This window comes from Ranitomeya imitator, chromosome 2 (assembly GCF_032444005.1).
Source record: "Ranitomeya imitator isolate aRanImi1 chromosome 2, aRanImi1.pri, whole genome shotgun sequence".
Classification (NCBI taxonomy): domain Eukaryota; kingdom Metazoa; phylum Chordata; class Amphibia; order Anura; family Dendrobatidae; genus Ranitomeya; species Ranitomeya imitator.
In genome coordinates, this window is record NC_091283.1 from 144,777,911 (window position 1) to 144,789,770 (window position 11,860).

General features: G+C 45.0%; 1 protein-coding gene across 1 annotated transcript in view; it reads right to left on the reverse strand.

Annotated features, from left to right (window-relative positions):
• AR (androgen receptor) overlaps nt 1–10,037 on the reverse strand; it is a 427,211-nt gene extending 417,174 nt beyond the window's left edge. The window contains exon 1 of the mRNA XM_069747353.1: nt 8,805–10,037. Within this exon, the coding sequence (XP_069603454.1) occupies nt 8,805–9,904 (1,100 nt within the window). The 5' untranslated portion in view covers nt 9,905–10,037. The remainder of the gene's footprint in view (nt 1–8,804) is intronic.
• Nucleotides 10,038–11,860: the final 1,823 nt, after the last annotated feature.

Here is an 11,860-nt window from a genome sequence, read left to right on the forward strand (position 1 = left end):
ACATTCAAAACATTTATAAAAAGAATCTTCTGGAGTGAACATCCACTTTAAAGGAGTCGTCCACTTTTGGGGACAATTTGTTTGTTTTTTTACTTAAATGCATGTATTTGGAGTTACAAATCATTTTTGCATTTGGGGTCCAGTAAAAAGTTTGCTCCGTTGGCTTGTTATAGAATTTTGTATTGTTCTGTGTAATGCAGTACGGTGGCTCAGTGGTTGGCACTGCAGCCTTGCAGCGCTGGGGTCCTGAGTTCAAATCCCACCAAGGACAACATCTGCAAAGAGTTTGTATGTTCTCCCCGTGTTTGCGTGGGTTTCCTCTGGGTTCTCCGGTTTTCTCCCACATTCCAAAGGCATACTGATAGGGAATGTAGATTGTGAGCCCCAACGGGGACAGTGATGGTGAATTAGTGTCACAATTTGAGTGAGTAAAATAGAAAATAAAATAATTGCTGGCTGCAGAATGAATTATCTGAGAATCTAACTGTGAGTTCGTTCTGACCGCGAGAATTGCGAGAGTTTGTAGAGCTGTCTTTTCCTCTTGGCTGATTTATGACCTCGGATCACATCAAAGTTCAATATGCAGAGAAACAAACAACCAATAAAAGTCAAACAGTGCAAACTTTGTCATGAAAACCAGTCACAAAAATTACTTATCCCCAAATAAATGCATTTAGTAAAAAACTAAAACGTGTCCCCCAAAGGTGGACAATCTACGAGCAGCCAATCAGCAGCTACTTAACAGCCGTTATACCTTCCGCCACCAAAGTGTGCAGGCAGAGATGGATCCAAGAGATGAACAATCAGAAAGAGAACATCAAAGATCCGTTGCATGTCCACATTGTGCCCAAAACACAAGAGTATATCCCTGAATGGAGTTCTTGGCATGGAGCTGAGGAGTCAGGAGAATAATTAAAGAGACCTGAGAGCTGCATGTGACTCTTTAGGCTCAGATAGGTCATGGTGATTCCGGAGCATTTCGTGAAATCACTCGTTAGCAGCTGGACTGATCCACAAGTATTGAAGGTTACTAATGAATTTCAGTTTGATGGTGATTACCCTGAGTTCCCTCAGCCTAGAAAGACTATAGGTTATCATACGATCTTCTCCACCGAGCTGACGGATGGAAACGACAACCTTTGTTTCTACTATTTTGAAGCTGTTTAGCTGCTATTAATAACACTTAAACCCAGAATTGTTACATGATGGAATTCCTTCTTCTGTTCTGCAATATATCTGATAAGATGGAGCTGTACTTTATGGCTGTACACATTTAAGGTAATTTATGCATTCTCTCCCGGGGAGCACAGTACATTAACTATGTACTGTACAACCTACAATATACAAGTGTTTCCGAGTTATAGCCAGCCCGGAGAACTGTAGGCTTCAGGAACTACATTAAGACAAATTTTAGAACAAATAGTTTTAGAAGGAATGATGTTAAGCAAACGCCAGAAAGTGTTATAATTTTACAATATATTAGAAAGGATCATAACGCCAAGCACTGAGTGAATATAGAGTTACCGTAGTGTGAGAAAGACTGGTGGGTTACGTTATGGTCACAACCAGCTGGAACAATCCTACTGAAAAATTCCAAAATTCTGATCAATAAAAAGTGAAGACTACAATCTAATCAGACTAAAATGAACGGAAAAAAAACATATTCGATAGTGATGGGGCGAGACGATGAAGAAGAAAGACCAAGCCATGAAGATTTCTCCAAACAGGTTAGAAACCTCCTGAAAGCCGTGTCCTACAGAACTTCTTACTATAACTCACATAGGTCCTAATCTTGCCACGTCCTTATATCCCATGACACGTTGCTGTATCTTCTCATATCTTCAAAGTAATAAGATGGGGTAGACGCTTACTGTGCCACGTTGTTCTGCATTTGTAGTGAACGACTTAGGGCCAAATGTTGGAAAAGTATAAAAGAACGATCAAAGGAATGTCTTTATGGAATTCCAAGATTGATGCCGTCCCGGAATTGAAAGTCACTTGTAATTCCATTATTAAGGATATCTATACGGTTTAGTGAGAACTAATGATTCACAAAGAATCAAATATCCCAGGCAAGATTACATAGGTGCGGAAATAATTTAGCACAAAGTATTGGTATTCCTGCCGTTCATTCCTGTCCCCTTGTTCCAGTACAGTAAGGAGCTACACATTATCTGCTCGACAAGCTCTCATGTATATATATATACACATTATCCCACGGACCGGGTACGCATTTAAGGAACATGAAGAATATATTTAGATTAGTTACTAGCTGAAGAACGACTCAAGAAATTACCTCAGCACTTATCCATCATTGTCGCCAGATAAAATAACCAGAGAGAGAAAATACTATATAAAGTTACAAAGGAGCATGGTGCCATTAAAAAAAATATGTTACATTTACCTAGATGAAAAATGTGAATGTAAAATTCAGTATCTAACCTTATAAATTCTGAAAGTAGCGCACCCTGGGGAAAATATCGATTCTTCCCAGTATTATTAATGATATGTAGTAGAGTCCACAACGTGAACAGATTACACACAAGCAGAGGAGGGTTCAGGGGAGACCCCAGAGCTTCCCAGCATCATTTACACATATATAAAATACAGGGAGAATTACAGCCTTCACTTACCCAAAATCAGACCAGGGTTTCCAAATATATTACTGAGACAACTCACGGACCTGATCATTCACACAGAAGACATTAGTTTGGTAAAGTACATGAAATTAGCACCATCTACTATATCTGCCCACATCTACCACATTCGCACCCAGCTACTATAGCAGCACCCATCTACTACACTCGCACCCAGCTACTATAGCAGCACCCATCTACTACACTCGCACCCAGCTACTATAGCAGCACCCATCTACTACGTTCGCACCCAGCTACTATAGCAGCACCCATCTACTACACTCGCACCCAGCTACTATAGCAGCACCCATCTACTACGTTCGCACCCAGCTACAATAGCAGCACCCATCTACTACTCTCGTACCCAGCTACTATAGCAGCACCCATCTACTACACTCGTACCCAGCTACTATAGCAGCACCCATCTACTACACTCGTACCCAGCTACTATAGCAGCACCCATCTACTACACTAGCACCCAGCTACTATAGCAGCACCCATCTACTACATTCGCACCCAGCTACTATAGCAGCACCAATCTACTACATTCGCACCCAGCTACTATAGCAGCACCCATCTACTACATTCACACCCAGCTACTATAGCAGCACCCATCTACTACATTCGCACCCAGCTACTATAGCAGCACCTATGTAGTATATTAGCACCCAGCTACTATATCTGCCCAAATCTATTACATTAGCACCTATCTACTTTATCTGCACACATCTACTAGAATAGCACCCATCTGCTAAAGTTGTGCTCAAAGGTTCACATACCCCAGCAGAATTTTTGCTTTCTTGGCCTTTTTTCAGAGAATATGAATGATAACACCAAAACTTTTTCTCCACTCATGGCAAGTGGTTGGGAGACGCCATTTATTGTCAAACTACTGTGTTTTCTCTTTTCAAATCATAATGACAACCCAAAACATCCAAATGACCCTGATCAAAAGTTTACATACCCTGGTGACTTTGGCCTGATAGCATGCACAGAGGTTGACATAAATGGGTTTGAATGGCAACTAAAGGTAACATCCCTACCTGTGTCCTGTTTGCTTGTAACCAGTGTGTGTGCATAAAAGTGGAGTGACTTTCTGGGATCCAGACAGACTCTTGCATCTTTCATCTAGCCACTGATGTTTCTGGATTGTGAGTCATGGAAAAAGCAAAAGAATTGTCAACAGATCTACGGGAAAAGGTAGTTGAACTGTATAAAACAGGAAAAGGATAAAAAAAAGATATCCAAGGAATTTATAATGTTAGTCAGCAGTGTTCAAACTGTGATTAACAATTGGAAAATCAGGGGCTCTGGAAAAAGACACGGTCAGGTAGACCAACAAAAATGTCATCCACAACTGCTAGGAAAGTAGTTTGGGATGCAAAGGAAAACCCACAAACAACATCAGCTGAAATACAGGACTCTCTGAAAGCTAGAGATGCAGCTGTTTCAAGATGCACAATAAGGAGGCACTTGAAGAAAAATGGGCTGCATGGTCGAGTCACCAGGAGAAAGCCATTACAGCGCAAATGCCACAAAGTATATCGCCTGCAATATGCAAAACAGCACAGAGACAAGCCTCAAAACTTCTGGAACAAGGTAATTTGGAGTGATGAGACTAAAATTGAACTTTTAGGCCACAACCATAAACGTTAGATTTGAAGAGAAATCAACAAGGCCTATGATGAAAGGAACACCATTCCTACTGTAAAGCATGGAGGTGGATCACTGATATTTTGGGGATGTGTGAGCTACAAAGGCACAGGAAACTTGGTCAAAGTTGAAGGAAAGATGAATGCAGCACGTTATCAGCAAATACTGGAGGCAAATTTGCACTCATCAGTCTGAAAGCTGCGCATGGGAAGTACTTGGGACGTTCCAACATGACAGTAATCCAAACCACAAGGCCAAGTCGACCTGTCACTGGCAACAACATAACAAAGTGAAGGTCCTGGAGTGGCCATCTCAGTCTCCTGACCTCAATATCATTGAGCCACTCTAGGGAGATCTCAAGCGCGCAGTTCATGCTACGCAGCCCAGGAATTTACAGGAACTGAAGGCTTTTTGCCAAGAAGAGTGAGCAGCTTTACCATTTGAGAGCATAACCTCATCCACAACTACCACAAAAGACTTCAAGCTGTCATTGATGTTAGAGGGGGCAATACATGGTATTAAGAAATAGGGTATGTGAACTTTTGATCGGGGTCATTTGGATGTTTTGGGTTGTCATTATGACGCTCTGTTGCCCCAAGGTAAATAACACAGTCCTATGTATAGGGTGTGGCGATTCCAGATGTGTGCAATGAACACATCCGGAATCACCGTGCGTACAGAAGGGGGGCGGCGCTTTGGGCGGAGCGGAAAAAAGTGCCGACAATCAGGACCGTGGACACGCACCCTAACAGATTGCAAACACGTTAGCAGACAAGATCAACACATACAGTACATTTAGTGAGAACAATTAAAAAAAACAAATCCGTGTGAACCAAGATATGACGAGAGCATCAACAACAATACTCTTTGATAATTTTTTTTAGCAGATCACATCACTTCCACATCTTAATAGATGTGATCCTTATACCAATTTACAAAAAGCACTTTTCAGTAAAAAAAAAACATCACGGCCCCTTGAATTGTAGTCAAAGCAGTTAAATGTTAAGTCAGAACGATAAATGTAAAAATCAGTTGTACGTGAATCACAAATAATAAATAAATGCTTAGTTATTGAATGGACTTTCTAACCAGAACGCTGAAGATGCGGCACTACAGAAAACTACAGCACTTAGTATGGCGGCTCGATTGCCACATGAGATGCAATGAATGTCTCAATGTTAGTGAAAATGAGAGATTCCGAATGTTCTTCTTGGAAGATTAATGTCACCAATATTTGCGACCATTACATATGGATCCTTCGGTATTACACACATTTCATGCTTTTGTGTCATTAATTATATAAACGGCTTTACAGAAGTAGAAAGATAAAAGTAGAGAGAACGCACAACCAGAAAATGGATACAACCAAGTGCAAATGGGATTTGGTTCCATCACAAATGAATGAACCCCATAAACTAGTGAGAAGTAGGAAAGTTGAGCGCATAAACGTTCTCTGCTGACGGCAACCACCTGCCCAACACTACGGAAAGCTTTGAGAGATCCGACGTAATATCGAAACTCTGATCTTGACTTTCTCATAACACTTATTACTTGATTATTAGATTTTTCACATTCTTGGTCAAGAAATGGTATTGCTTGCTGCGAACGACGAGCCCTTTAAATGACTTTATATGACTTTCCGACATTACTTGCTTCGTTTCAAAGCTGGCGCCGGGTGTGAAAAATGTCTGTGCCTGAAAGTAATATGTATTATGCACGTCCTCAATATCAGAAAGCAAAGAAAATACAAACAACACAAGGACAAATTCCACTGGATCCACGTTCACATGGCCCTCACACTCTGCCAGTTAAAGGAGCAGACGACCGAGAGCAGACATAGGAAGCATTAACCGTGAGTCTGTGTGGGGCAGAGACACCGGCATTACTCTCAGGTCACAACTCTACTGACGCTCGTAACATTAACAAGGACTTGGACGAACCATTAAATCAATGAAAGTGCGGTCAGCTGGGCTCAGTCACGGGGTGAATGTACTAGAAGGAAATAAAGCCTACTACTAGAGCCGAGATCACGATCCGTTGGCTTCTTTTCCTCTACAGATCTGGATCCGATATCTAAGGAAATGGGCTTGTGCCGTGTAGTCACGTATGCCGCCTTTATGGCGCTACTATGTGTCCGCTCTACATATACAATCTTTCTACATCTCTTTCTCGTTTCCTCAGGTGGAGAAAGTGTTATTCTTCCCAGGTTATTGATCCAGATAAACCGTCATTCTCATCACCATCTTATTACTGTTCTTTACCACACCGGCAGATCATTTCTATGTGTTTTATAGGTAATATAGCAATTCCTAGAATAGCATAAAAAAAAATAATAATCCACTCTTAGAAAGTAATTTATGACTTTAATAAGTCGCTTCATATACCAGTGGTCATCATCACATGGATTTAGCACGCAATGGTAGAATGTATAGACAATAATAAGACAACACGAGAAACTGTAAATGCATTATGGATGATATTTTCTACATCCTAAACTGATTGCGCCAGAAAAGTTACTCTAAAACCTAAATACTTAACATCCTTCATTTTTCACTGACAGCTCACATATAAATACTCTGTATCAGCCATGGGATGAAGTGCGAGAAGCTGACCTGGACTTACCCTGGTAAAAGATAGAATAACCTTTAGCCACGCTGATTATTTGTGAGCAACTGTCCATAATGTGGGCGATCAATATCTACTCATAAACACATGGATAGATGATAGATAGATAGATAAATATTAGATAGATAAATATTAGATAGATAGATATTAGATAGATAGATAGAGTGATAGATAAATAATAGATAGATAGATAGATAGATAGATAGATAGATAGATAGATAGATAGATAGATAGATAATAGAGTGATAGATAAATAATAGATAGATAGATAGATAGATAAATATTAGATAGATAGATAGATAATAGATAGATAGATATTAGATGGATACATAAATATTAGATAGATAGATAATAGATAAATAGATAGATAGATAATAGAGTGATAGATAAATATTAGATAGATAATAGTTACATAGATAGATAAATAGATAGATAGATAATAGTTATATAGATAAAAGACATAGATAATAGATAGACAGATAGATAGATATTAGATAGATATATACATAGATAGATAGATGATGGATAATAGATAAACAGACAAATAGATATTAGATAGATAGATAATAGATACATAGATAATAGATAGATGATAGGTAGATAATAGATAGATAATAGATAGATAGATAGATAGATGGTAGAAAGATAATAGATATAGATAGATAGATGATAGATAATAGATAGATAGATAGATAGATAGATAGATAGATAGATAGATAGATAAATAGATGATAGATAGATAGATAGATAGATGATAGATAGATAGATAGATAGATAGATAGATAGATAGATAGATAGATAAATAGATGATAGATAGATAGATAGATAGATAGATAGATAGATAGATAGATAGATAGATAGATAGATAGACCTAGAATATCCCATAGCCGTGGGGTGAAAGAATAAATCGTTTTGCCAGTACGCGATTATACTTACTCTACCAGAGACACCTAACACCTGAGTACAAGTCTTTACAAATATAATATTTTGCACGAGGAGCAAAATAAATAAAGCAATTTATAAATAAATAAATAATGCAATAAACCTTAGAGCGGTGAACTATTGAGGGGCGCATATACTGGGGAGGGCAGAGAACGCTGGAGCCCACTCATGGCGCTGGTGCACAGTCTGCCCCTTGTTAGCCCCCACCTCACCCCCTCTCGGACGGCAGGGTCGCCCCTCTTCTGTGAACCCCCTGTAGTAATGCTCCATACATACGTTATGGCAATGACTTCTTATATCAGTAGCTGCAGATTTTGGGGAATACCTGTTGGCGTTTCCTGCCTCTGATGTGTTCACATTTCATACAGAGTGATATTATTATACCAGACAGATTGAGCCGCACATACAGCTGGAGATGTCGGAGTTAAATCATTTCTTCTTTGAAAGACTATAAAGATATCAGAAATCTGTTGCTGCAATAACGCAGTGGTGTGAACGGGTGCGTGCGGACGTTTCCCAGGGGACGGCGCGGAGGACTGACAGCCACCTGCCTTCGCCCCCGAATGCCCCCCATGGACATGGTGCGCTGCCAGGCTTCACATTAGTCTTAACTTTATATTCAACAGGTGAGCGATTGTATGACTGAGAAAGAAAGTACACCCCCATATGACGCCATGCTCTACCACTATGGCGGCATGAGATAATAGGCGCCGGTGGCCTCTGTCACCTCTGTGGTGAAGCTGTGGCAGGTGCCGTCCAGTGCTGCCGCTACCCGCACCACAGAGGTGGCAGCACCCAGCTGCAGACATTGTGCCGGGCATCATGAGGACAATGAGAGTAGCAGCTGGGTCTCACCACAGAACAGTGGATGTAGCACTACAAGTCTCAGCATGGTACAATGACCACCTTCCATCTATCTTATGAATGCATACAGGCCACCGCACTCACCTCATGTCCCCGAATGCCCCGTGGTAGCCCTCCATCCAGGGGCTCATCTCACTCTTCATGGGGCTGCCATAGGGCACTCGGCTCAGCATGGCAGCGGCTGGGTACCACGAGTCCGGAGGGAAGTCACTGTCCGCCCCGGGGGGCACATGGCCTCTGGAGAAGCCGTACAGGCTGGCATCAGTGTAGGACCCAGCCGCCTGACCCTCCTCGAAGAGAGAGTGCCAGTTCCCAGCTGGAGCACAGTGGGCATAGCCGGAGATCTCCCCGTACCTGCCCGGAGCCCCCCAAGCACTGCCACCAAACTCCATGGGGCTCTCCACCTTGATCCTGCCATGTGGAGTGAGTGCCATCTGGAAGCTGTAGGCTGGGTAGGCAGGGCTGTCTTCCATGAAGGTGGAAGGCTTGTACAGGGTGAGGCTGGGTGCCAGCTCCATGGCACGGCTCCTGTAGCCCCCGGCCTCGGGCAGTGCCAGCTCGGTGCAGGGTGGCTCCTTGTCCTCGGTGCCATCCTCTGGGGCTTTGCCAGCCGAGAAGTTGCTGTGGCCGCCCCTCCTGAAGGCACCTTCTCGGTACTGGGGGGATGAGTTCTCAGACTTGTCTTCCTCGCCCACCGGGCACTTGTGGGGGTCCGCGGCGGCAAACATGCAGTCCCCCCGCTGGGACTCCGCGCTCAGCTGCTCCAGCGCCTCCATGCTCAGCCCCAGGGACACGGACACGGCTTTGCAGATCTCCTTGGCGCTGTCCGAGATGCCCTCGGGCGTCAGGCGGTACCTGCTGTCCTTGGCGAGCCCCGGGCTGCCCTCCTCGGGCGCCAGCATCCCTCCCTGCTCGCCCAGGATCTCCTTCAGCTCCGTGGAGCAGCTGCTCAGGGCCGGCTCTGGCTGGGCACCGTCTCTCCACTCTCCGGGGGGCTCGCTCCAGGCGGAGTGTGTGTGGCGGGCACAGGCTGGCACTGGGGGGCACGGCTCAGGTGGAGCGGTGGTCTTCCTGTCACCCTGCAGCGCCTCCCGGACGCTCAAAAAGAGGTTTTCAAAGGCTCCCCGTATCATCTTGGCGGGCGGCTGCTTGTACACCCCCCCGAGTCCAATGTGCACCTCCATCTCCCTTCCCAGGTCAGGGCTAGTGCCAAGGTTAGTGCCCGCCCACCCCGCCGTGCAGTGCCCGGCTCTGCTGTGCACAGTGTGCGAACTTCTCCGGCACAGAGCAGCGTCGGACAGAAGTTGTCCCGGCTGAGCACACGCCGCCCAGGCAGCTACTCACCGGCTCCTCCCCGCCCGGTCTCCACCTGCGCCCCACAGTCTGCGCCCCACTGTCTCCCCGCCGGCAGCACCGTGCGGCGACGTACCGGAGCCCAGCGGCTTCCAACTCCAGAGGCCCCGGAACCCGGGCGGGTCCTACAGGGGACCGTCCCCTCGTGTCCCCGGACACCGGCCAAGAAACTCCTCAGGGCGGGGAGGGTAAACCGGAGACCCTCGCCGGGGACCCTGCATGAGTAACCAGGAGGTTCTGCGGCAGCTGTTCCCATTCCTTAGAGGTGGCCCATGAGATCGCTGTCACTGATAGCAAGAAATGACTTCTGAAACTACTGTACATACTGTGTGCCCACAGAGGCTGGCAGTGCCCACCATGTGCGGCAATAGCAGCAGATCACACTGAGAGGCCGGCAGTGCCCACCATGTGGGGCTATAGCAGCAGATCACACTAGTGCCACAGAGGCCGGCAGTGCCCACCATGTGCGGCAATAGCAGCAGATCACACTGAGAGGCCGGCAGTGCCCACCATGTGGGGCATTAGCCACAGATCACACTGAGAGGTCGGCAGTGCCCACCATGTGCGGCAATAGCAGCAGATCACACTGGTGCCACAGAAGCTGGCAGTGCCCACCATGTGGGGCGTTAGCAGCAGATAACACTGAGAGGTCGGCAGTGCCCACCATGTGCGGCAATAGCAGCAGATCACACTGGTGCCACAGAAGCCAGCAGTGCCCACCATGTGGGGCGTTAGCAGCAGATAACACTGAGAGGTCGGCAGTACCCACCATGTGCGGCAATAGCAGCAGATCACACTGGTGCCACAGAAGCCGGCAGTGCCCACCATGTGGGGCCTTAGCCCAGCTACGTAGTATATTGCCCAGTGACGTAGTATATTGCCCAGCTACGTAGTATCATTGCCTAGTGATGTAGTATATTGCGCAGCCACGTAGTATATTGCCCAGTGACGTACTATACAGCACAGAGCCACGTAGTATATTGCCCAGTGACGAAGTATATTGCCCAGTGACGTAGTATATTGCCCAGTCACGTAGTATATTGCCCAGTGACGAAGTATATTGCCCAGTGACGTAGTATACAGCACAGAGCCATGTAGTATATTGCCCAGTCACGTAGTATATTGCACAGCGACGTAGTGTACAGCACACAGCCACGTAGTATATTGCCCAGTCACGTAGTATATTGCCCAGCTACGTGGTATATTGCCCAGCCAGGTTTTTCACAGGTTAAAAAATAAACATATACTCACCTTTCCGAGGGCCCTTTGTGGTCCACGGCAGCTTCCGGTCCCAGGGTTGGTTGTTATGATCTGGTGGCCTAGGAGCAGCATGAGACGTACTCTGTAGAAGGTGGTACCTGTACTGACCGCAAACCCTGAACTAGCAGCGCAACTAGAAGTAGCCGTGGGGGGTACCTAACACTCCCTAGACCCCTCGACACAGCCTAAGAACTAACTTCCCCTAAAGACAGAAACAGGAAACCTATCTTGCCTCAGAGAAAATCCCCAAAGGATAGACAGCCCCCCACAAATATTGACTGTGAGAGGAGAGGGAAATAACATACGCAGACATGAAATCAGGATTTTGCATAGGAGGCCATACTAGCTAAAAAGAAAAAATAGGACAGAGTACTATGCGGTCAGTATTAAAACACTAGAAAATATCCACCACAGAAAATACAAATCACCACATCTGACTAAAGACATGGAGGGTATATCTGCATCTCCAGAGACACAGCTTGGCTGCAAAAAATCCTTCACAAAGCTGGACAAGACAAAACATGAAA